General features: G+C 37.8%; 2 protein-coding genes across 7 annotated transcripts; one reads left to right on the top strand and one right to left on the bottom strand.

Annotated features, from left to right (window-relative positions):
* The first annotated feature begins 14,943 nt into the window (after window positions 1–14,943).
* Window positions 14,944–18,675, top strand: LOC109190770 (heterogeneous nuclear ribonucleoprotein 1-like). 3 transcript variants are annotated; one of them, XM_019341358.1, is made up of 5 exons: window positions 14,945–15,295; window positions 15,387–15,554; window positions 15,828–16,054; window positions 16,390–17,578; window positions 18,041–18,675. In XM_019341358.1, the coding sequence occupies exons 3-5, from the start codon at window positions 15,830–15,832 to the stop codon at window positions 18,052–18,054; spliced, it is 1,428 nt and encodes a 475-aa protein (XP_019196903.1). In that variant the 5' UTR covers window positions 14,945–15,295; window positions 15,387–15,554; window positions 15,828–15,829; the 3' UTR covers window positions 18,055–18,675. The 3 variants fall into 3 exon arrangements, with proteins under 3 accessions (XP_019196905.1, XP_019196903.1, XP_019196904.1); XM_019341359.1 differs by having other exon boundaries at window positions 15,432–15,554; XM_019341360.1 differs by lacking the exon at window positions 15,387–15,554 and having other exon boundaries at window positions 14,944–15,295.
* Window positions 18,676–23,322: 4,647 nt separating this feature from the next.
* On the bottom strand, window positions 23,323–26,077 carry LOC109190838. 4 transcript variants are annotated; one of them, XR_002055802.1, is made up of 3 exons: window positions 25,716–25,881; window positions 23,589–24,910; window positions 23,323–23,423 (listed from the first exon to the last, which is right to left on the bottom strand). XR_002055802.1 is itself a non-coding variant. In XM_019341470.1 (2 exons), exon 2 carries the CDS (start codon window positions 24,888–24,890, stop codon window positions 23,691–23,693), a length of 1,200 nt encoding a protein of 399 aa, XP_019197015.1. In that variant the 5' UTR covers window positions 24,891–24,939; window positions 25,902–26,077; the 3' UTR covers window positions 23,539–23,690. The 4 variants fall into 4 exon arrangements, 3 of the variants coding, with proteins under 3 accessions (XP_019197015.1, XP_019197014.1, XP_019197013.1); XM_019341470.1 differs by lacking the exons at window positions 23,323–23,423; window positions 25,716–25,881 and adding an exon at window positions 25,902–26,077 and having other exon boundaries at window positions 23,539–24,939; XM_019341469.1 differs by lacking the exons at window positions 23,323–23,423; window positions 25,716–25,881 and adding an exon at window positions 25,896–26,077 and having other exon boundaries at window positions 23,539–24,910.
* Window positions 26,078–26,470: the final 393 nt, after the last annotated feature.

Genomic DNA, 26,470 nt, shown 5'->3' on the forward strand with positions numbered 1-26,470 from the left:
ATGTGTAAATTTGAAACGAGGTATCAAATTAGCATTTTTTTTTAACCAAGTGGCTTGTGGTCCACTGGTATCGGATTGCTCCCTTATGTGAGAGGTTTAGGTTTCGAGCCTTAGTGTAGGTGTAGATCGTATGGGTATCCCCTTTCCTTTGTAATAAAAAAAATTAGCATTTTTTACATGGTATCAAGTTAGCATTTTTGTAAAATTTGTCCCATTTATTAACATGGTAAATTTGAAAGTATCACCATTTGTTGTAAAATTTTATCAACATGGTATCAAAGCTCTAAGCTATGGCTTGGCGATCGACTACAAACGCAAACATGGCTGGTTCATTTGTAACTGCTACTGCAATCCCGACTACGGCGAACCAGAATCCAGCTCCGATTCCGGTTGTTTTTTATCCAAACGATCGTGTAAATCCCCTCTGTCTGCATCCGAATGAGAGTCCATCTCTTCACTTGGTTACGATACACTTAGAAGGCAGATCAAATTATCATGCTTGGGCAAGGGCTATGGAGATGGCCCTGAAGTCGAAGAACAAGCTGGCTCTTGTGAATGGAACCCTGCAGATCCCAAAAGTGAATGATCCTAGATATTTTTACTGGGATCAATGCAATACAATGGTATTGTCATGGATCCTCAGAACCGCATCCCCTACCATTGGACGAAGTATCTTATGGATCAATACTGTTGAGGGAGTATGGAAGGATCTGAAATAGCGGTTTAGTCAGCAAGACATCTTCCGAATAGCTGAAATACAGACTGAAATTCATCAAACAAGACAAGGTAATTCCTCTGTAAATGAATTCTTCACTCAATTGAAGTTGCTATGGGATGAACTAGCTGTGTTGAGACCTTTTCCTTCCTGTGAATGCATTCCTAGCTGTAAATGTGGAACTGATATATCTGAGAAGGTTAGAGCACATGTAGAGAGTGACATGTTGACTGCTTTTCTTTTTGGATTAAATGAGAACTTCACTAACACCAAAAGACAAATCATGATGATGAAACCCCTTATTGATGTTGGGGAAGCATTTGCTATGGTATCCCAACAAGAAAGGCAAGTGGAGATTATTCCAAACAGCCTACCAGACAGCTTAACAGGAGCTAGTGTATTCTTTACAAAATCAGATAACAACAACAAGAAGTTCTTCTCTAATCAGAAGCCAAAGATTGTGTGTAGTTATTGTGGGTACACAGGGCACACTATTGAGAAGTGCTATAAGAAACATGGCTACCCCCCTGGTTGGAAGCCAAGAAACAAGAATATGGGGTCTGCCAATCAAGTCCAATCTACCTTACAAGAAGTTGATCTCACAGAAGCTGTTTCTACTAGTTATGTGAATGAGGAAGATTACAGGAGATTCTTGGACTTCATGAAACAAGAAGGATACAGAAACACAATTCCTACTGTCAATCCTCAGGCCAATACCATATCAGCTAACTTCATACCTGATGCAAAATTGGAAGGTAAAACAGTTAGCTCTGACTTGATTAATTCTGATTTCATGTGGATAATTGATAGTGGTGCTACACATCACATTGTTTGCAATGAATACCTGCTACAAATGGCCAAGAAAGTGCAAGGGATATATGTAGATTTGCCAAATAGACACCAAGTTCAGGTGTCTCACATTGGAACCATTCAATTATCTGATGACTTACTACTGCACAATGTATTATGTGTGCCTATTTTTCAATACAATTTGATATCTTTGGGGGAACTCATAAGAAGATCAAACTGCCACATATTGTTTCATTCTAACCAGTGTGTCATACAGGATCAACACCTTGGGAAGATGATTGGTATGACTGAGCTAAGGAAATGACTCTATCAACTCATTTTTCCTGTTTTTAAACATTGTAAACCTGTTGTTAGTGCCTGTAGTTTTTGGCATGCTAGATTAGGGCATGTCTCAGAAGGAAAAGTAAAGGTACTCCATGCTTTGGACAATACCATCTGCAATGACAAGCCCACTGCTTGTGAATGTTGTCATTTAGCTAAACAAAGAAGACTTTCATTTCAGCCTAGTTCTTCTATTGCTACTAACTGTTTTGATCTTATACATGCTGACATTTGGGGGCCATATCATATTGCTACAGTCTATGGTCATCAATATTTTTTGACTCTAGTGGATGATCACAGTAGAGCAACTTGGGTATATCTTGTAAGACAGAAGAGTGAAGTCAAACAGCTCATGCAGACTTTCTAGGAGTTAATTAACACACAATTTTGGAAAAATATCAAGTGTGTAAGATCATATAATGGGAAGGAATTCTTAATGGAAGAGTTTTATCAAAGCAAGGGAATTATTCACCAAACCTCCTATGTATACACCTCACAACAAAACAGCATTGTTGAGAGAAAGCATGGTCATATTCTATCTGTAGCAAGAGCTTTAAGGTTTCAGGCTAATCTACCTGAGATCTTTTGGGGGTGACTGTATTCTTCATGCAGTTTACTTGATTAATAGGCTTCCATCAGCAGCCTTAAATGGTCAAATACCTTACCAAATCCTATTAAAAAAGATACCACAATATCAACACCTTAGAGTTTTTGGTTGCTTAACTTTTGCTGTTATTCCTAGTTGCCAGAGATCAAAATTTTCACCAAGAGCTAGGAAGTGCATTTTTATAGGATATGCCAATGGAGTAAAAGGATACAAGCTATTTGATGTCAACACAAGAGAAGTTTTCATATCCAGAGATGTTTCATTTTATGAGAACATATTCTCTTTCGAGAAGCCACATGAAACACAGATTGATGACTTAGTGTTACCTTCTGAAAATATGTCACATCTGAATATTGAGCATATTCAACCAGTCAACCTTCAACAGGTTTAATCTGAGGTCCAGTCTGTGGAACCAAATCAAATCATAGAAAATTCCAGTAATCAGCCAATTCCCTCTAAAAATGAAGCACAACCAAGAAGATCAACAAGAAGAAGGACTGCACCAGGCTATCTTAATGATTATAGCTGTCAAAATACCACTATCAAGATGACATCTCCTCACAACATTTCTAAGTTTCTGTGTTATGACAGGTTGTCACATGAGTATAGGGCTTTTGCTGTAAATATTTTGGATGCAAAAGAACCAAGAAATTACAATGAATCATGAAGAAGGAGTGTTGGAGAAAAGCAATGGAAGCTGAGTTGAATGCTTTGCAAGCCAACAACACATGGATAATTACATATCTTCCTCCCTACAAGGAGCCAATAGGGTGCAGATGGGTCTATAAGACTAAACTTAAAGCTGATGGAACCATTGAAAGACACAAGGCTAGGCTGGTGGCAAAGGGATATACTCAAACACATGGACTTGATTACTTAGACACTTTTAGTCCTGTTGCAAAAATCACAACAATCAGAATGCTCCTAGTTGTTGCTGCAATTAAGGGTTGGGCTCTACACCAATTAGATGTTAATAATGCCTTTCTACATGGAGAACTTAATGAAGAAGTCTACATGCAGCTGCCCCCTGGCCTTATTCCAGACAAACCTGGTCAAGTTTTCAGGTTAGTTAAGTCCTTATATGGTCTTAAACAAGCAAGTAGGTAGTGGAACATTAAGCTAACTCATGAGTTGTTGGGGATGGGGTTCAAACAGGCTGTTTCTGACCCTTCCTTGTTTACTAGAGGATAAGATCATGATTTTGTGGCATTACTTGTTCATGTTGATGATGTGGTACTTACCAGTCCTAATCTAAGCCAGGTGGTGCAAATTAAGGAACATTTGGATAAAGTGTTTCACATTAAGGACTTAGGTCCTTTAAGATTTTTTCTGGGATTAGAAGTTGCAAGAAGTAGCAAAGGAATCTCAATAACTCAGAGAAAATATGCTATGGAATTGCTTGAAGAAACAAATTTCTTACAGTGCAAGCCTGCTTGTACACCCATGGTTACTTCAATCAAATACAGTAGATCTAATGGCAATGCTATTCAGGATGCTACTCAATACAGAAAACTAGTGGGAAAGCTACTATACCTTACTATAACCAGACCTGATATTAGCTATGTTGTCCAACAACTATCTCAATTTTTGGATTGCCCTATTGATATACATATGCAGGCAGCACATAAGGTTTTAAGGTACATCAAGACAGCTCTAGGACAAGGTTTATTCTTCTCAGCAAAAGGCTTCTTTACATATCAAAGGCTTCACTGATTCAGACTGGGCAGCATGTCCAGACACCAGAAAATCTGTCACTGGTTTATGCATCTTCCTTGGCAACACTTTGGTGTCTTGGAAGCCCAAAAAGCAAGCAACAATTTCAAGGAGTTCCTCTGAAGCAGAGTACAGAGCTCTTGCCACAGCAGCATGTGAGATTCAATGGTTGATCTACCTGTTGCAGGACTTGAAGATCCTGCAGCTATGTTGTATTGTGATAGTAAATCTGCTATTACAATAGCTGAAAACCCTGTATTTTATGAAAGGACAAAACATATTGAGATCGACTGTCATCTAGTAAGGGAAAAGATACAAAAAGGGGTGTTGAAACTACTACATGTCACCACCACAAACCAGCTTGCAGATGTTTTTACCAAACCACATGCAACAGCCACCTTTCATGATCTGATCTCCAAGCTTTGTCTACATGATATGTATACTCCAGCTTGCGGGGGGTGGGAGGGAGGGGGGGGTGTTGACTGATATGAAGCCTATGCAAGAAGTAGTTAACAAGAAGTAGTTAGTTGGTTATTAATCTAATAACCACTCTTCCCTCCCCTTTCTATTCTCTGTATATAAACCAATGTAACAGTAGCCATACGCAAGTTTTACAAGCTTCACTTTCTTTCAATCCTTAATCAAGTTTAGCCGTTTCTTCTCTACTGCTCTTCATGTTTATCAACACATAATAATTTAATTTTTAATTGTTATTGTTGTTGTTGTAAAATTGGCCAACAAAATAAGTTTTAGATTTTAAAAATTTAATTATTATATAAATATAAGAAGAATTTAGAAGTGTCCATCGACATTTGCTTATTTATATTGGGTATATAAAAAAAAAAGTTTTTGTTGCATTAGGTACTTAGTATAACTAGACATGTTTTTTTTTTTTTTTTTTTTTTTTTTTTTTGAAAAAAAAAAAAAAAAAAACTAGACATGTTTTTAGATTGCATCTAATGAAAATTAGTGCAATATGAATAGACTATTAATTACAAATAACTAATTTTAATGATTAATTAATTAATCAAATTGTCGTCACTATGTTTGTTGAATTTAATTGTCGTAATTAATAATATTGCAAAGATAGTTTCTGATAAGTTATATACCCCGGGTCCGTGCCACTGTTTACAGTCAGGTCGGGGTCTCGCGGTTCGGGTCTTGACCTACGGGTTGGGGTTAAAGGTGACGGGTCAAACCCGAGATGGGTCAAACCCGCCACCTCGGTGGCCCTATAAAAGGGCTTCTAGCCCTCTAAGTGAGGGGAGGCCATTTTGAGCCATCTTTCGGCTCTCTCTCTTAAACTATTTATCCTCCTCCTTCTCTCTACATTGATATACAAGCACAACATTAATAAAGGAGGGATTTGAGCTATTTTTCTTGTGTTCTTCCTCTTGTTCATACATATATTTTATATATTTAGTACATATAACCAACATCCGGTTGAATTAGTACTATCAATATATCCGGTTGAATTAGTACTATCAAATGGCGCCGTCTGTGGGGACCGTGGCAAAAAGCTACGTTCCGGCAATGAGAAGAAAAAAATACTATGGCTAGATTTGAACCCTGGTGCTCAAATTACCAAGCCAACGCACCAACCGCTGGACTACACTGCCTGATTGGTTCTTTTTTTGTTTCTACTTCTCATTAAACGATACGAGGAAGACCTGAAGCTATTGATCCTTTATCTTGTGAGATCTCGCCATCTTCATCGTGTCTCATCCTCGCCATCAAGAAACTCAGTCCACACGCCGAGCAGTGGTTCTTTGCAAGCAACTTACAGTCTACCGGTTCATGAAACTGCAGAGGAAATCACCATGCAAATCAATAACTCCAAACCCATCGGGTAAGTCAAGAAATCCTTCTCATCATCAATTCACACTATTGCAAGTTTTTGATTATTTTTCGGACTCCTGATCATCTCCTCATCACTGGTTCTTGGTGTTGATTCATTACTGGTGTTTATGGCAACTCCACGGATCTGAGGAGGACGGGAGGGAAAAATTTTCCAAGTAAAATAGCAGCAAGGAAAGGAAGATGCCGCTAATGCCGGGGAACTCAACAACAAAGCCGCCAATGATGCGGGGTCTCGCCGATTTCGCCAAAGAAGAACCTGAAGTTCCTTCTGCAAGCAGCTGCAAATCCACCATCCCATCTCACCATTAGCAAAGAAGAATTTAATATCAGAATCTTCCTTCTCATCAACTTTAGAAGATGATCCAGTACCATGCCTTGCTTCTGCTTCGTTATAGAGATCTAATCCTCTATCTTTCCCTCCTTGTGTGTTTCTTATTGTTTTGATGAAGTTACACCCAGGTTGAAGGTTATCCCCTCCATCTCCGGCGAACAATTGCAGAATAGGCTTGAAACAGATCACTGTTCCCAGCTCCCAGAAGCGTTGTTTGCGGCCTGCATGCGGAAAGAGAGCAAGAACAGTGGCGGTAGATTGTGATTAGGGAGTGGTGGTGGAGCAGAAAATTGAAGGCAGTAGTTGCATATTGCATGCAAGTTAATTGGTTGAGGGTATGGCGGTGGATTACAGAAAACAAGACAGTGGAAGGAGAGAGTAACACAAAAGAAAAAATGCATGCACTAAACACTCCTATGGTGACACGTACTCCTGGGTAAATGCATGTCCACATATCCTTTAATTTGTTACTCCAGTATGGTGCGGCATACCAAGGTGCATGGAATTAATGATGATATCCCCAATTGAAGTCATCATGCTTTATTTTTTAAATTGTACTTAAAATAGTCATAGTACAAATTGTATAGGTTATAAGTGCCTTATAATTATACTTAGAAAATTGTATAGGCTGTAGCTTGTACTCCGAAAATTGTAATTAGTTGTAATAAGTCCGGTTAGGTTGGTATTTCCACCACCGGCACGTAGAGCCCGGTCAGGTCGGCCTCGCCACCACCGGCATTTTTAAAGCCTGGGAAAAGCCCTGGCACCAAGCCCTACCACGTAGGCAATTTTGGGTCTCCGGACCAATCGGACGAGGCTCCGACTTACGACCGCAATGTCGTTAAACTTTTTTCCGGTTAAAGCCGGCGAGGGCAATAGCCCGACAGCGAGACCACGCCCTGAGTTCGCCCAGCCGCTAATTTCACTGCCACACGACCTTATACTTAAGTGCGTCCGACAGTGGGGGGCTGGACAGGGTGGGCGGCGGCCGGGTCAAATCGTCTGCTCGGATAACATACCGATATATGGGTCGCCTGAGGCCATTTGCCCGGTCGGCTTACTGGTATGTGGGTCGCCTGAGGCCATGTGCCCGGTCGGCCTAGAGCGGCCGATTCAAATCGTCTGCTCGGGTAACATACTGATATGTGGGTCGCCTGAGGCCATGCGCCCGGTCGGCTTACTGGTATGTGGGTCGCCTGAGGCCATGCGCCTGGTCGGCCTAGAGCGACCGGTTCAACCCGTCTGCCCAGATAAGGCGATGCTGGCGTGGGGGTCGCCTGGAGGCTATTAGCCCGGTCGTCCAACGCGCTTTTCCACCTCGAGCAGGTCGGCATTGCCACCTCCGACGAGAAGGGAAAGTGAGCCACGCGCCTTGTTAGACCGAGTAGGTTGGCACTGCCGCCTCCGGTGTTTCTAAAGACCAGTTAGGTTGGCCTCGCCACCACTGGCACTCTGCGATGCTGGCGTGGGGGTCGCCTGGAGGCTATTAGCCCGGTCGTCCAACGCGCTTTTCCACCTCGAGCAGGTCGGCACTACCACCTCCGACGAGAATGGAAAGTGAGCCACGCGCCTTGTTAGACCGAGTAGGTTGGCGTTGCCGCCTCCGGTGTTTCTAAAGACCAGTTAGGTTGGCCTCGCCACCACTGGCACTCTATGACCGGTTAGGTCGGCATTGCCACCACCGGGGCTATGAGTCCGGTTATACCGGGTGATACCGCTTCTTAGCGATGCCGCTTTTCAGCGATGTATTCCGCTTCTTAGCGATGCCGCTTTTTAGCGATGTATTCCACTTCTTAGCGATGCCGCTTTTGAGCGATGTTGTTTCCGCTTTTAGGCGATGCCGCGCGATTTATCCCGCTTCTTAGCGATGTCGCTTTTTTCATCGATGTATATACCGCCTTTGGACGATGTCGCGCATTGTATTTATCCCGCTTCTTAGCGATGCCGTTTTTTTCAGCGATGTATATACCGCCTTTGGGCGATACCGCGCGATGTATTTATCCCGCTTCTTAGCGATGCCGCGCGATGTATTCCGCCTCTTAGCGATGCCGCGTTTTAGCGATGTTGTTTCCGCTTTTAGGCGATGCCGCGCGATGTATTCCGCCTCTTAGCAATGCCGCGTTTTAGCGATGTTGTTTCCGCTTTTAGGCGATGCCGCGCGATGTATTTATCCCGCTTCTTAGCGATGCCGCTTTTTTCAGCGATGTATATACCGCCTTTGGGCGATGCCGCGCGATGTATTTATCCCGCTTCTTAGCGATGCCGCTTTTTTCAGCGATGTATATACCGCCTTTGGGCGATGCCGCGCGATGTATTTATCCCGCTTCTTAGCGATGCCGCTGTTTCAGCGATATATATACCGCCTTTGGGCGTTGCCGCGCGATGTATTTACCCCGCTTCTTAGCGATGCTGCTTTTCAGCGATGTGTTTACCGCCTTTTGGCGATGCCGCTTTTCAGCGATGTGTTTATCTTCTTTGTGTGATGTTTTACCGCTTTTTTAGCGATGTGTATGTACCGCTTGTTAGCAATATCGTTCCCGACCGTCGACGTAGTAGTTGTGGCCGGGTGCACTCGCATCGCGGAACCGGTCGAGGTATTTCCCGACCGCGATGTCTTTTCCCGATCGGCAACCCGTCGTATCCACTCCCTTGTGCTGACGATTCTCGCACCTACGGGAGTGGGGGCTGCGCCAGCCCGAGTAGCACATTCGTCGGTCAAAACAGTCGAATCACGTTCTTTTCGCCCGATCGCTTTTTAGTTTCGCCCGAGTAGCGTTTCGCCCGAATGAATCCAATCTTTCGATCGTGAGCGAATCCAACCCCGTAGTTGGTTAGATAGATCTCCGGATCCCAGTCGTGCCCGGCAATCCGGTCTTTGAACCGGTTGGGCTCGACTTTTCGCAAGTTGCGTTGAAGTCCGACCACTAGGTCGGGCGCTCCCTTTCGGTCCACTAGACTGTGTTGAGCGTTGTACTCTTTTTCCCTTGGCTAAAGTTTTTCCCACTGGGTTTTTTGATTAGCCTAAGGTTTTTTAACGAGGCAACCGGCACATGTCACGGACCGTGTAACCCGTTTTTCCAGCCCGAACCCTTCCTCGTTAACTCGTCGTCAGAGCACGGGCTGTGGGGGCTTTATGATAAGTTATATACCCCGGGTCCGTGCCACCGCTTACAGTCGGGTCGGGGTCTCGCGGTTCGGGTCTTGACCTACGGGTTGGGGTTAAAGGTGACGGGTCAAACCCGAGATGGGTCAAACCCGCCACCTCGGTGGCCCTATAAAAGAGCTTCTAGCCCTCTAAGTGAGGGGAGGCCATTTTGGGCCATCTTTCGGCTCTCTCTCTTAAACTATTTATCCTCCTCCTTCTCTCTACATTGATATACAAGCACAACATTAATAAAGGAGGGATTTGAGCTATTTTTCTTGTGTTCTTCCTCTTGTTCATACATATATTTTATATATTTAGTACATATAACCAACATCCGGTTGAATTAGTACTATCAGTTTCATTATGAGCAAATACCAATTTTGGTCTCATAAGTATTAACAAAATGACAGTTTTGGTTCACATGTTTAATTTCTACCAATTTTTATATATGACTATTGTTTTAATGCTAAAATTCATCACGCCGATCACCCATTTATTTAAGACATGCCGAAATATGAAATTGTGAAGGATAATAACATGTAAATTGGCTTATAAAATATAAACATTTTGTTTTATTTAGTGAAGAAATGGTCAATTGGCCATCTAAGTCAAATGAACATTGCAATTGAGCCCACAACTGAACAAAAAAAAAAAAAAAAAACATCCAAACCCCTTAAATCAGTACAAATGTTCAATTAAGTTCTAAACTTCTAATTCAACTTGTTTAGCATGTTAATGCTACATAATTGACACATGTCTTTTTAGAAATTTGTTAGTATTTTTTTTTTAATGTATATAGTTGGTGACTGTTGCATTTCACTGATAGTCGTGGCTATCCAAAAATGACGAACATGACTATCATTCAAATCTTAACCATCTGAAATGAGGGTTACAGTCATGATTGCTACCTTCAATTCGTTTACCTTCAATTCGTTCTAGAGGAAGATAAGTCACTCCCGTTTCAGATTATTGAATTAGATGACAACCATAAATGTCTAAAAGAAAATTGATTTTCTAGATGACCATGACCATCTTTTTTGAATAGCCACAGGTTGTTTCCTTCAACAGTTGGTGTTTGTATTAAATAAAATTCAAAATTTTTAAATAAAAAAACAAACAATTCTTTTTAAAAGGGGCAAATAATAATAATAATAATAATAATAATAATAATAATAATAATAATAATAACACATGTCAACTAATTAAGTAAGCATTAACCCGCTACACAAATTACATTATATTAGAATTCATCAATTTAACATTTTTGTCAGTTTAGGAAGTTTGAATGGAGATTTTTTCACTTATGGACCTCGATCAATTGCACAATCTCTTCGACTTGGGGGAGGGGTGGGGGGATTGACTCTTTTTCTCTCTCTCTCTCTTTTTTTTTTTAAAAAAATTTAATTATTCATAATGTATTTTATATTTCATATGTAAATTCTATAATAATTTAATTTTAAATTGTTGTTGTTGTTGTTGATGTAAAATTGGCCAACAACTTATAGCGAAACATGTGTGTTTGTGATGTGATTAATATTAGGATATAGAGTAAATAAGTTTTAGATTTTAAATTTTTAATTATTATATAAATATAAGAAGAATTTAAAAGCTAAGTGTCAATCGACATTGTGCTTATTTACATTGGGTATATCAAAAAAGTTTTTAAGTTGCATTGGGTATATCTCATAGTACTTAGTACATGTTTCTTGGATTGCATCTAATGAAAATTAGTACAATATAAATTCACTATTATTTACAAATAAATAATTTTAATTATTTAGATAAATAAATTTAATAAAAATTAACGAATCCTCCATTTATCAAACATGAGAAGTTCTTATTATTAGTGGATAATCAAGGCATTGGATTCAAACCATAATTTGTCGTCACTATGTTTGTTGAATTTAATAGTCGTAATTAATAATAAGAATATGGTTCAAACTGACCACTAACGTAATTTGAAAATGCAATTATTGATCGTAGGGAGTGGAGTAATGTGTCTCCTACTCTCATTTCTTTTGTTCTTGTTTTTGATTGCTGTTAATGAAGTTGTCTTATTTCCAAAAAAAAAAAAAAAATACAATTAGGTCACTGAACACTCCAAATGCATGCAATTTCACCTAATAGCAGATTATCATCAATTTTAACAGGTTACCTGCTTATATGGCAGCTGAGTTGGTATTTTTAATAATTTTTTAATAAATTTTAATAATAAATTTTTAAAAAAATTAAAAAATTATAAAAAATAAAAATAAAACGACCGGGTGGCCGGCGGCCACCCCGTCATTTAATTTTTCTTTTATTTAATTTTTTTCAATCTTTTTAAATTAATTATTTAAAATTTATTAAAAATTATTTAAAAAATTATTCCATTTTATTTAAAAAATTTCATTTATGATAATATGGATACTACTAATTTATGTGTCTGATTCAATTAATGATGTTTGACGAAAATTATTTACAATTAAATTTTCATAATATTAAGCAGTGTTGTAAAAATTTCGCATAATCGGTGCTTAGATGCTAGGCGCTAACTGGCCGCCTAGCGTATCACTATAATCGATGGTTTAGGCGGCCGCTTAGGCGCTGACCGCCTAGGTTGCCTAGTCGGCAGATTAGTTATTGCTCCCTTCTTTTCTAAATGAGTTATTTAACTCATACATTCTTTTGGAGCGAAATAGCCCTAAATTATTCACATGTTTTTTAGGTTAATATTTAATCTTTTAGTATTAACTATTAAAATATGGATAACACTTGTGTGAGACCGTCTCACGGGTCTCAATACGTGAGACGGATCGGATATTTGATTAATGGCTTGGATCTTTGACCTTATTAATTAAAGATCTGACCTGTCACACAAGTTTTTGCCTTAAAGTATTAAATAATTTATAATTATCAAGTTTTAAAAAATTAAAAAATTTTAAACAAATTTTTAAAAAATAAAAAATATACGGGCGCCTAGCCGCCGATTAATCGCCGCCTAAGCGTCGTAAGCGCTAGGCGCTAGACGTTCCCAAGCGTCTGAGGAGCACATAGCGATTTTTTCTACCATAATATCAAGTTTAATATTTTTATATAAAAGTTATATATTTAGAAAGTAAGGAAATGCTCTTCTTGTCTTTGCCCCATATGATTGAAAACCGCAAGCCAATACTATTATTTTTACAAGATTATGTTTAGAGTTCACTTTCACATTGTCTTTATTCCTCATCTTGCTTTGTATGCACTAGAATTATTGTTGGACAGAAGGCAAATTTAACATTCTGATACTGAAATGTGCGGACAATTATTAATCAAAATAAATATAAATATTAAATATAAAAGTGTGTTTTCATTATTTCTCTCAAAAGTTGAATCTCTAATCTCAATGACCCGACATAACATTTGGAAGAACAAATATCTATCAATTTTAGACATAATTTTCACAATACATGTTCGAATCTTGGTCTCTTATTCCAAATATTGCATATTAAACCAATGAGTTAAACCCGCATAAACAGTGTGTTTCCATTACTAATAACTTTTCACGTACTGATAAGCGTTTGATGTCACTATTACTCTTACGTCTTACCACAACTGATACGCTAATTCATCATCTGCTTACTTTAATTTAAATTTAAATATATAAATGGTGGTTAAATTTATTGTCTACGTTATCGTAATAAAAATTGAAATTTGTTTGGTACATACGTTGCTCGATCTTTGTCGTTTGCCATTGTCGATGGTGTCGTAGTCAATAGTTTCTGTCGCCAATCACCGGTAGGGTAACCAGCAGGTGGATGGTTTCGTATCCATACCCAGAAGTAGCACTTTCATTTACGTGTTTTTCCTCATTTTATTTATTATTTAATTCATTTATAAACATTATTTGTTATTTTAATTTATTGTGACAAGTTGACACACCGCAAATGGAATTGCACCATCTGCTACAACATTAACAATTATCTTTAATTTTACAATTCTACAAGTAAATAAATAAAAATAACAAAAATTTGATTAGAGAATTGATGGATTTAATTAACATGAGGCAGCCCAAATTAAATTCTTGTATTGATACCATATTTGTAGGTAGTTGGAATAACTAGACAAGTGAATCAGATGACGCCTCAACCAAGGTCGTCTTCCTCTCGGGTCGCATCTCTCCTTCGATTTGTGTTGACTCTATTACATTGTAGTATCTGTTCAAACATATTGTCTCAACTTAATGAAGGACAAAGAACGCCTTCACTGAGACTCAATCTCATGACCTCCCACGTGGGAGAGGTCACTACATGTCATCTGAGCACAAGGTGCTTGACAGCTTAACCTAAGTTGATTTACCTATAGAGGGTATATAAGATGTCGCGCATCATTTCCAACTCAATTAAAAGTCTTAGTTAAACTTGATAAAGATGGCTGAAATATACTCTCTTATCCCATTTTACCTTGTTAATTGTTTTATTCAAATCAATTGTTGTTTTTTTTTTTTGCTTATTTTCTTTAATATTTTTTTAGTAATTTGTAATTTTTGTATTTAATAATATTTTTAAACTTTTTTTTTTTTTTTTGAAAATAAAAGGCTAATTCATTAATCATAAACATAAATGTTTACAATACAGATCATTAGAATGACAGTGCATTCTTTACCGTTAGACATAGAAACAAATTTCCTATAAATGTTATAGAAAACTTGGATCGCGTACTGTTTTATAAATTTTAAACTTATTTTTAAATATATAAATTTCATGTACTAATATTGAACTAAATGTTACAAAAAAACTCGTTAATTAAACTAGACGCATAAAATGAGGTGGTGAGACTATTAAAGTAGAATTTGTTACACATTTGTATTAGAGCAACTACAACAGTGCATTTTTCTTAATTTTTAGAACAGTAAAAAATTGAACAATTGATTTTTGACAGATGGGAAACTTGATTTTTAGCAAATTTTTTATCCTACAAAAACATGGCCAGATAAAAAAAAAGAAAAAACTTGAAGTGTGCGCTTGGAGTACACTATGCCCCCCGGCACGTCATAGTGGTCGCCAGCTAGCGGCCACTATGACTTTATAATCGTTACAATCCCTTTTTTTTTTTTTTTTTAATTTTCAGACACATTTTTTTTATTTTCTTTTTCTCTCGCATTTTAATCTCTCTCCTACATGACATGTTAAAAATTGTGCAAAAACTTAACAGATACGAATGCTCTTAGGATCATTTCCTCTCACATTCATCACAATATTCATGGTCATTTTACATTTATATTTTTTTCGAGTACTCATTTTACATTTATATAATTAGTCATATTTTTAAGTATTAATTCCATTGTAATTGTTATTTAAAATTTTTTTAGTTAATAATAATGCTAGCAAATACGAGTAGCAATTATTCCAAAAAAAAAAAAACGGTTGGCATCAACCTTAGGCTAATCTAAGAAAAACATTACACTGGACGCACGTTGTTCCCATCCTTCCTCTTCTCTCTCTATATTCTCTTACAATTTCCAAATACTTTTTTTTTTTTTAGTATTTTTAATTTTATTTTCCGCATCTCTGATCTCTGCTAAGAATTCTACGGAGTATTTAACAAAAAAAATCAATTTATTTAAAAAGGAGCCGAATAGCCAAGACAATGAAGAGAAGAGAGGAACCTTTGGGAAGAGAGAGGACGAACACATCCTCTGTTTTTGTCTTGTACATATAAAAAATAAAAAAAATATAGTATATATATTTATATATTTAGCATGTATCTGCATATGCCTTGTGTTTAGATCTCCGTTTCATCCAATTCACCGTCTGGGTTTTCTTCAAAATGGTGAGAATTTTTTAAAAGATTGAATCTTTTTGCTGCTCTTTGCTTGATACATAAGCTTCCTTTTGATCTTTGTTTTTTTTCCCCCCTCCAGTTTCTGTTTTTGGGCCCTGATCTATGTGAATTATGCATTTCATAGTCACTGGATTGAGGTCTTGATTGATGCAAACAAGGATGAGATGTTCCTCGATTGAATCCGACGTTTGTTAGTTGGTTTCTGATCACTATCTGCAACTGAGGTCTGCCTGATTTTCTGGATAAGGTGCGAATTTGCTTCGTCACTGGTTTCCTTATCCACATTGGATCTAAAAATATATTCATTTCTCGCGATGGGTCTCTTGCAAATGCTGGGTTTTTATCTTTCCCAGTTGTCGATGTTCTATGCAACTAAATTTGATTCAGATGCGCAAGATTTTAGTGTGTTCAAGCATGATTCAACTAGTTAATCCTAACTGCTTTGGTTTTGAATTGCGAATTAGTGTTTTCCGTTTTCTGGGTGAGAATGACTGATGTGTGGATGAATCTGTGTGTGTAGAAATGATGGAATCGGATCTCGGTAAGCTATTCATTGGTGGAATATCTTGGGACACGGATGAGGATCGTCTTAAAGAGTATTTTAGATCGTATGGAGAAGTGGTTGAGGCTGTGATCATGAGAGATCGCAACACTGGTCGTGCCCGAGGTTTCGGTTTTGTGGTCTTTGCTGATCCTGCAGTTGCTGAACGAGTGGTGAAGGAGAAGCATATGATAGATGGAAGAACTGTAAGTAGTTTGTGATGCTAAATTGCTAATACCTTCGATTCATGATGAGATAGGAATGGAATTTAGCTAGTTTAATGAGTCCAATTTTGCCGGGATTAGTATTTGGTATACTATAGGTCATGAGTTTGAAAAACCTCTTTGAAATTAGATATAGCATTGAATTCCATACCTATATCCGGTGCACTTGATCTCACTTGTTTCTTTTAAAGCCTTACTACTTAGATAGTAATGTGAAAGATACTCGTTTGGCTTGTTTAGTAGCTGTAAAATGATAAAGGTCCGTTTTTTTTAAATGGGTAATATGATTCTTGATTTGATTGATATTGAATTCTCAGGTTGAGGCGAAGAAGGCTGTACCTAGGGATGACCAAAACATAATAAATAGAAGCAATAGCAGCATTCAAGGGTCTCCGGGTCCTGGACGCACAAAAAAGATTTTTGTAGGAGGGTTAGCATCCACAGTTACCGAAAGTGACTTTAAGAAGTACTTTGATCAGTTTGGCACGATCACGGATGTGGTTGTGATGTACGACCACAACACTCAACGGCCAAGAGGGTTCGGGTTCATAACTTATGATTCGGAGGATGCGGTGGATAGGGCATTGTATAAAACCTTTCATGAACTCAATGGTAAAATGGTCGAGGTGAAGCGTGCGGTTCCAAAAGAGCTTTCTCCCGGCCCTAGCCGTAGCCCTCTGATTGGATACAACTATGGTCTCAGTAGACCCAACAACTTTCTTAACAACTATGCGCAGGGGTATAATCTGGGCTCGGTTGGAGGCTATGGGGTCAGGATGGACAATAGGTTTAGTCCCGTTGCTAGTGGTCGTACGGGGTTCTCTCAATTTGCTAATCCCGCTTATGGAATGAGTATGAATTTGGACCCGGGATTGAATCCTAGCTTTGCGGTGGGTTCCAACTTTAGTAGTAATGTCGGTTATGGGCGGGTTCTGAGCCCATATTTGAGTAGCAATTCGAGCAGGTACAATACTCCCATCGGGTATAGCCCGAGCAGTAACCGCGGTGATTCCTTTTTAGCCTCTCCAACGAGGAACCTAAGGGGAAACGGAGGCCTCAACACTTCAATGACTCTCGGTGGCTCGGGTTCGTTCTTGGCTTCTGGTGGTTTTGGAGTGTTTGGAAACAACGGGGCGAATTGGGGGTCTTCTGTTCCCGCTCAAGTTGGCGGGAATTCATCTGGCGGCTATGCTGGCGGGAATTTCGGATTCCGGAGCGGGGATAACAGTTACGGGCTGGGATCTGGAGGGATTGGAAGAAATAATGCAGCAGCTATGGCTACAACATCTTCGTTTACTACACCTATCGGTGCATACGAGGGGTCTTACGGGGATTTATATCGCAGCGCTTCTATGTATGGAGATCCAACTTGGCAAGCTGCGTCTTCTGATCCCGACGGTTCTGGTTCTTTCGGATATGGACTTGGAAACCCGGGAGCTGCTACCGCCAAAGATTCCGAAGGTTATATTGGAGGTTATAATATTGCAAATAGACAATCAAATAGAGGTAACATTGTTCTTCCAATCGCATAATCGCTTTTTCCATTATTAGGCAATATGCTTGAGTCCATTTGTTGTGTGAACGATTCTTTACTACGTTGTCTCGTGAAAAAGCAATGAGATCTTTAATAATGTACTTTCCCTTAAAAAGCAGATAGAAAATGACAAAGTATATAGCTTTCAGACTTTTTGGATGAGAAATGGTATCAAAAAGTTGTTTGAAAAACAAAAGATAGTTGAAGACGAATCAATTTCTAATATTGTTGTAGATGGAATAAGATATTATTAAAGTATAAATCTACTTGGAACTTCTATTCAAACATTTATAAAGTTCTCGAGCATCTAATGATAGTGCCCTCTCCTTTACCCTTACTTTTTATTTCTTCTTATTCTAGTCCTATAGATTTGTTTGAATCCGATTTTGTATAGAAATTATATACTGATTTCTTGTTTCACGATCTGCGTTCAGGAATTGCAGCATAGGAGTTCTCATTATTTGGATATATGGAAGATAATATTAGGAGAAGAGACGTCAGTGAAGTGGACCTTGAACGTTTTATAATACATATTTCAGATAATAAGGAAAACTGATGATATAGAGCTAACGTCGTGGGTCTTGTCTGAAAGGGCGCAAGAATAGGTGTGTTCCAAAAGAGAGCAGTTTTTAAGGGATTTTGTCAAGGCTTAAGGTTTTTCGTTTTTTTTTTTTTTTTTTTTGGTTGCTATTTATAAGTGATTTAGGCTCCATTCTCAGCATTTGATCGAGATGTAAATGAGATTGCAGGAGATACACTCACAATATGCTTGTTCTTTATGATCCGCCACAAACCAAGTAACGCTGGTACAAGAGAGGTAGAGCATATTTTGATCGATAAATTCTTTTTTTTTTTTTTTTTTAGGTTTTTGTGCGGTGTAGTGACTGACTGGCAAAGTATGCCGGTGTTTCTCGTTTAGAGTTTCCCCGTTTATTTTCTTCTCTGGGATTGTGTGTGCTCTCTCAGATTGTTTGTGAGATGTTGCCTGCTTGATAATGGTGTGGAACAATATAGGGATACCACATAGGATCCCCCATCAATAAAGTACTCAATATTTCTATTCATATTATAGATTGTGTAAACAGTATAAAGCTTTTTTTGCCTGGTTTTTTTGTTTCCCCTTTTTACTGTGGTTATAGTTGCATACCTAACTTGCACTCCTATTTTGTATTTCTCCTTGCTTGCCTTGTGAGTTGTGACTCTGCAGCTATATGGTGGTTGTCACTTTCAATAAATTTTGCAGGGGAAAACAAACAAAAACATAGCAGATTGTCATAAGCAGTTCTTTGTCACATCTTCATATATGAGTTGTACTATGAGAAATAGTGTCTCCATGGAAATCAGTGTTGGTAAAGTGGTGTGAGTTTGTGGTTTATGTTAGAGGGAAGGGTTCAAGAGAGAATTGTCGGTAAAAAGTGAAGACTAATTTGATCTATTCATTTGGGTAGATTAATGGGTTGTTGAAAAATAAAAAGAAAAAGGTGGTGTTAGTTTTATAAATATTAAAATTTTCAATAATTATAAAATTGATCATGTATTTTTTAGAATATGGTCCTCTTGTAAAAAGTGAACACTAATCATAGCTGCCCCAACGGTTGAGAATTTTGTTAACATGGACTGCTAAACTGGTTGCAGAGGCGAAATTTGTCACAAGAGTCTAATGGTTGAGTCTCACTAATGGCCGTGTGGGAGCAACCTTTCAAAATGAGGGGGTTCATTGTGCATAGTGAGCAAAAGTCTAGCATCTGTTAGTCAGTTGAGTTACCACGATTTACCCTTCCACAAACTGTCGGGTAAGGTGTGGGGCAGGCAATTCCACATCTTGTCACAAGAGAGTTTTTGTTTAAAAAATACGAGATCAATTTTATAATTATTACAAATTTTTAAATTTGTAATATTTAAAAAAACTAACATTGCCTTTTTTTTTCTCTCTCTTTATTTTTAACAACTCTCAAATGTTTATCCATGGATGAATCAAATCAATGCTCAATTTTTACCTGAAAACTCATTTTCACCTAAACCCTCCCCTATATACCTGTATAAGTTTGTACATATATGTACAATGGTAAAACAACGTGGGCTTGCAGTTGAGTTTATTTATTATATTATGATAAAAGTAATGGCGAATGAATACGGGTTTGTGCTTCAATTATATGGTATGGTATGGTATGAAGTAGTGGCATTGGCGCCCCATGTTGGATCTGAGAACATGCAGACCTGCCCTGTCTTAATGATACTTACTTTGAAATGTTCATTGTAGCAGAAATATGAATTTTAATATGACCCACAACTATTCATAATTCACTTATTCACTCAAACTTGATCTTTTTTAATATACTATAAATTAATTTTTAGATATTATACTAAAAATAAATCTGCAGTACATCTTTTCAAAAAAAAAAAAAAAATCTGCAGTACATTAAAAATGAATCTGCAGTACAAACTAGATAACTAATTTTACATTTAAAATAATTTAGAAACTAATTTTACACTGCATGTGTAACTTTTTTGAAACCAAAAGCAACGATTATATTTCATTATCAACGAATAAAGCAGTTACAAGAAAAGACGGAGGAACATTAAACCAAGAAACACGCTCAGACAAAGAAACAGATTTCCTAGCTAGTAAGTGGACAACCTAGTTCGCTGATCGCTTGACTAAGTAGAAATGCAAATCAACTAAAGAATCAGCAATAACTTTAATATCGTCTATGACTAAATCAAATAGGAGGCACCCTCAAGTTCCACATGTCCGTCCACTCCAATCTCGCATCGCGCTCCCATTCCCCTACCAAAGATCGATAACAACTTTTCACCGTAAATCGCCCCCTTTATTCGCAATCCAAAACAACGAATCACGCCGCTCCGTGGTGGCCAATGGAATAGACAGAACAAGTGACTGAAAATGTCATTTTCTTCTTTTAGTTCTAAATTAATAAATTTGTTTTAAAGAAATTGAATAATTTATTTGCTTTGTTTGAAAGTTGTTATTATTTTATGTTTAATATATAGTGAATATTACTATGTATAAATAATTTTAATATTATTAATTTTTTTAAAAAAGTATTTAATAAAAAAAGGTGAGTACCTAGTGAAGTGGCAAACTATAATGTTAACTACCGATCATTTTTAATATACTATAAGTTAATTTTTAGATATTATACTAAAAATAAATCTGCAGTACATTAAAAATGAATCTTCAAAAAATAAACATTTAATATATTAAAAATGAACTTTCAGTATACTAAAAATGAATCTATATGCCAGTGATCGATCTTGCAACGTAGACTATGGTCCACAATATAATGATGGATTGAGGTATGGGTGAATTTTGAAAACCTCCATTTTCTAGAGCAAGTATAAAGATATAGTTTGTGTTTGATCTTTTCTGAACCAGATTTTCTTATTCTGCCATTGATCTTGTCTTACCCGGATTCTGTTGTTTTGTTTGTATTGAAGGTATTATGTCTTTTATGGCAGTGTGCTTTGATATGTCCCTGTCTGTGGCAGTAATAACATCTGATTCTTCTCCGGTGTTGAAAGTGATGTTGTGACACTTCTGGACTTTCGTTTGCAGGATTTTCTCTGGAAGCTGAGTTTGGTGACTTTGGTCTTTCAGTAAGTTCCTTTATTTCTTGGATCATCTTGGCTTCTTTTTCTTGAGATTTCATCAGTTTTTCTTGGGTTTCTTTGAGAAGCAGCCCTTGTCTTTCCTTTTCATTTTTTAGAAATTGATTTTCTTACATAAGATTTAGATTTACTTTGATAAGTTGTTTCCATTTTGAGAGCAGTTGGGTGTATGAGTCTAGTAACTCTTATAGATCATCCTCAGTTCTATTCTCACTTTCACGTCTTGTAATGAAGGCTACAAAATTTGTGTTGGTATCTTCTTCACTATCCGAGTCATCACTTAAAGTTGTCATATATGTTTTATTTTTTCTTTTCAGATATGTTGCACATTCAGACTGAATGTGTCCAAATCCTTTGCACTCATAGCATTGTATTCCTTCAAGGTTTGTGCTTTCCTTCATTTTGGTATTGATATATTGATTTTGTTCACTTGAGGAATTTCCTGGACTATTTGAAGAATTTCTATTTTTGCTTTTGAATTTGTTAAACCTTTTGATGACTCTATTGAAGTTTTTGGTCAGCAATGCAATAGATTGTTCCATGTTTTCAGTATCAACATCTGAATTTTCTTCCTGTTCTGATTGGGCTATTCCTTTGCCATTGGTTTTCTTGTGTTGCAGCATCTCAAGTTCATATGTTTGAAGATTTCTCATTAAATCACTGAGTTTGCAGGTATTTAGATCTTTGCTTTCTTGAATAACTGTTACTTTCATCATAAATCTTTTAGGTAATGATCGTAGTACTTTCTTCACTAACCTAGGTTCAGGAATAGGTTCCCCTAGGTTGAATGCATCTCCAGCAATCTCTAACACTCTTGCATTAAATTGAGTGATATTTTCATCTTCTTCCATCTTTAAGTTCTCAAATTGAGTTTCGATCATTTGTAGTTTAGATTGCTTGACTGTAGAATTTCCTTCATGATGATCACATAGTATATCTCATGCTATTTTTGCTATACCAGTGGTGGCAATTAACTTGAAAGTTTTTTCACTTACAGCTCCGTAGATTGCATTTATGACTTTTGAGTTATAATTATATTCTCTGATTTCTTCTTCGCTCCAGTTTGTACATGGCTTGAGACTTCCTTTATCATCAATGGGATATTTTCATTCATTTTCAATAGCTCTCAAGACTCATTCACCTTGTGCTAATATGTATATTCTCATCCTAGCTTTCCAGTATGAGTAATTTGTACCAATGAAGGCAGGGGGTCTGGTGTTTGACAGTCCTTCTCTGGAAAACTCCATTAGGATCCTGCTAATAACTTAAGCAGTTTGGCTCTGATACCAATTGAAAAAGAAAAAACGTAGCACACATGGATGCTAAAACAGTAGTGGTAACACAGGGAGTTGGTAACGCAGTTCGGGAAAACCCTAGTCCGCGAGGCACTTCTCAATTTGAGAATTTGCCTAAATCCACTAAAAACTCAATATTCAAAGTACATGGTTTGAAACCTGAGATTACACAATAGAATGATCTTTTTTACCAAATTATTGTAACCTAAACACATGTACTACTTTCTATGTGAATTTAGAATACTCTCAGACCTCACAGAATAAGCTAGGGAATTCGTGAGTTGTAGTGATCAGATGGACGGTCTTTATATAGCTAGCTAATCCTTATACACCCAGTATAAGTACTATTCCTACTTTGTTTAGGCTTTGAATTTATATCTTATCCTTTTTAAATTGGATTCTTTTTTACTAACAATTTTAACTAAACTTCTTGAGTCAACACACACCCTTAAATAAAAAATAAATAAATAAAATAAAGAAAGATAACAGTAATGTAGACCTAAGCCGGGACAACTAACTCACATTACATGAATGGTGGCATGGGCTATATAAATTCACTTTAGAAAAATGACCATGGATCGAGGGTTTCTTGTGTTCATCCTCTCAAAGTGAGGAGAGTTTAAAAATTATGAATTTACAGTATAAAAATTATGAATCTAATTCCGTATACACCTTGCATGGTACACACGGTTGCACAGCGCCCCATATAGGAGTTGACCCGATGCCCGACGATAACATGTGGGTTGTGCCTTGGAGGGTTTTTGATTGAAATGTGCAGATTTCATGAGTAATGGACACAAATGGGCAAGTGCAATAAAACAAAGGCTGTAAATGTAAACATACATGTCACATAGTTTTCATGGATTAAATGAACATACAATATATAACAATACTTTAACCCAACGGGGTAGCTCAAGTGGCAAATATGAGCTCTCTTTATGAGAGGGCCAGCTCTTGTGCCTCTCGGAGCGAGGGGGATTAGTCAGATGGACCTGGACCGTAAGACGGACAGAGAAAGACCGGGAACACCTGGTGGTTTACAAAAGGAAAAAAAAACAATATATAACACCACAAGAGATAGAATTGAAGTTCTTCCATGTTACCAACACCATCACTCTCACCCTAACCATTAGTCCATTAGAAGTCACTCAGAGAATCATCAGAAGAAAGCTCTGCTCCCATAGAACACCCGAGAGCCCGAGCTCTTGGGGGTTTGCGATTTCTGATCCGAGCTAGAATTCCCAGAACTGGTTGTCGTGCTCTCGAGCTCCAACGGGAGCTTCATCTTCGCCAATGACTCGGTGAACTGCTGCATGCTCTTCATGTACATGTCGATTATATCCTGCTGCACCACCTTCTGCTCAGCCTCAATGTTCACAGCCATCACTGCAGCCTTTGGAAATACACTTTCTTCTGCATCTCTGTCATCTAAACTCTTCTCCTTGGCGCATTCTTTCGAAGGAGAAATGTACTCTTCGGGTGCTGTTTTTGAAGCCCCGGGCGTCTCAGAAGACTGGGAGCTTGCAGGATGTGACTCGTTGGTTGATACACATACACTGCTGGGAGGGGAATCCATGTTTCCAGATGGAAAACTCTCCCCGACATCCGGGCTGGGCTGGTTTTCGTTGTCAGAAGATGATACTAAGCTATCCGAGGTCTGGGATTCCAAGGTGGAGCCTTGGATGCCAAAATACTCAGACACCATCACATCATTTTCGTTCATTATTTTAGGGTCTGGGAACTCGATTTTCTCGAACTCGTTGGCAAGGGACTCGAGCATTACTTCTGCATTTTGCACAGTTTTTTCTGCAGAAATGGAGATGAGTTCTGGTAAAGTTCCATTGTAAGATAGGGAGAGATGAACAAACCCTGCAGGAGAGTGGAAGAGATCAGTGGATGACAAAGAAAACTCCTTTTCTAACTTCCCATTTCCCAGGAGGACTTCTGAAAGAGGGACTAAAGCAAAGCCAAGCAGTTGATCTTCCATGTAATTCCTCACCCTGCTCATCATCCATATCTCGCATTTCACACAACACTCCATCGTACGAACATTCAGCCTCAGATTCTCATTGAAAACCGGGTTCTTCCCACCCCCGTTGATGATTTTGGTGGAGAGAGCATTGTCGGGATCACTCGTCAGGCAAAGCTTAGCATAAACATCCTGCTTCTGGTATATACAGATGTTGTGGATGTCCCTAGCCTGATGTATATACACATCTATTAGGCCAATCAAGTCCTCTCTTCTTGCAGAGATCCCCCCGCTCGAGTTCTTCAAGAAAAGCTCAGTGTTCTGCTTCTCGGGTTCTGTGAAAATGGCACAACTCTTGAAGGGTGACATGACTGACTGAGGAGAATCCATGATGACAATAGTAACTGGACCTGTGAAAACACAAGAACATGTTCAAAATCCCAGCTCTCCAAGCTAAACTTCTTATTCAAAGAAGATCGTTTTGCATAGGGGGCAACACCAGTCAAGTTGGTCAAGCTATTAACTTGATAACCAGACGTTTACAAGTTTGACTCTCAGTGATAACAACTTATTGGCCTTCATGGTTTGAGCTGGTCAGCTCGGAAAACCTATATTGGTGCCTTGGTCGAGTTACCATTGACTTGGTAACCAGAAGGTTACAAGTTCGACTCAGTATGGGACAACCTAGGCTGGTTTAACTTCTTGTGGGGCTACAGTTCCCCTCAAAACTAGACCAAACTCAAACACACTATCATACCCAGAGCAAGAAACAACATCTTTTTGTCCAATTCTCCAGCAAAAATTAAGGCCCCAAATACAAGGATCAGAAATCTTAAAAGCCTATGATGAACTTTAAGGAAAGTCATATACTAAACCAAAAAAATATGTTCCATTCCCATACCAATCACTGAATCTTTGAGCTTCCTCTGTATGCCAAACTCAAAAGAAAAAAGAAATCATTTATGATTTAGCAAACAAGCACATTGATTGGCACAGCTCCAGAATCAATGCTCAAAATCAAGAAATCAGTTAAAGCTTTTATCTAAAAGCCTTGAAAAGTAAAGTAAACACCATCAGAGCTGTACCTGATGGAAACTGCCCCACCCCAAAGTTGAGATCCCAAACTCACAAAACAGAATTAAAGAATATGCTAACAAAGGCCAGAATGTTGGGAGTAGATAAAACCAAACAAGTTTGAATCAAAAAAGGTTCCACCTTTTTCTTCTTTCACCAACAAAGTTACAAAACCCAAAGCAAATCAGCAACTAAAATCTTCAATGACCTTTATGCAAGGAAAGCTCAAAAACCCAACTCAAGATCGGACAGAAAATCAAACCAGAAAGCATAAAAAAGTAATGGAATGAAATTGAAATGGGGTGAGTTTAAGTTTCTTGCCTCGAGATGATTTCCGTTGAAGGTTTAGCTCCGCTGGAGTATCCGACAAACACACGCTTAAGAATTAAAGAAGAAAGTTATTTTTTAAAGAGTTAGTGGAACTGTGTGAGTGGGATTGGAGCTAGGAAGAATGTTAAAGTATTTGCAGAGGAATAGAAAACGGTAGTGGGATTGCAGGTTGTCAGAAAAACTTCCGTATTTGTACTCCTTTTGTTTTTTTCTTCCAACCTCAAAATGGCTTTTGAGATTCAAACATTAATATTTTCTTTCAAATACTATCTACTGAATTAATAAGCTAAATTCGTACATACACTCTTTTTGTTTTCTTTTAGAATAAGGTTCAAATTGACACTGAACGAAAAAAGTGCAATTAGGTCACTGAACACTAAAAAAATGTGCAACTTCACCTGATAGCAGGTTACCCTCAATTTTAGCAGGTTATCTGCTTACGTGGCAACTGAGTTGGCATTTTTAATAAATTTTAATTAATTTTTAATAAATTTTAATAATACCTTTTTATTAAAAAAAAATTTTAAAAATAAAAACGACTTTATTTTATTTTTTATTTAATTTTT

Source organism: Ipomoea nil, unplaced genomic scaffold (assembly GCF_001879475.1).
Source record: "Ipomoea nil cultivar Tokyo-kokei standard unplaced genomic scaffold, Asagao_1.1 scaffold1576, whole genome shotgun sequence".
NCBI classification, from domain to species: Eukaryota; Viridiplantae; Streptophyta; class Magnoliopsida; order Solanales; family Convolvulaceae; genus Ipomoea; species Ipomoea nil.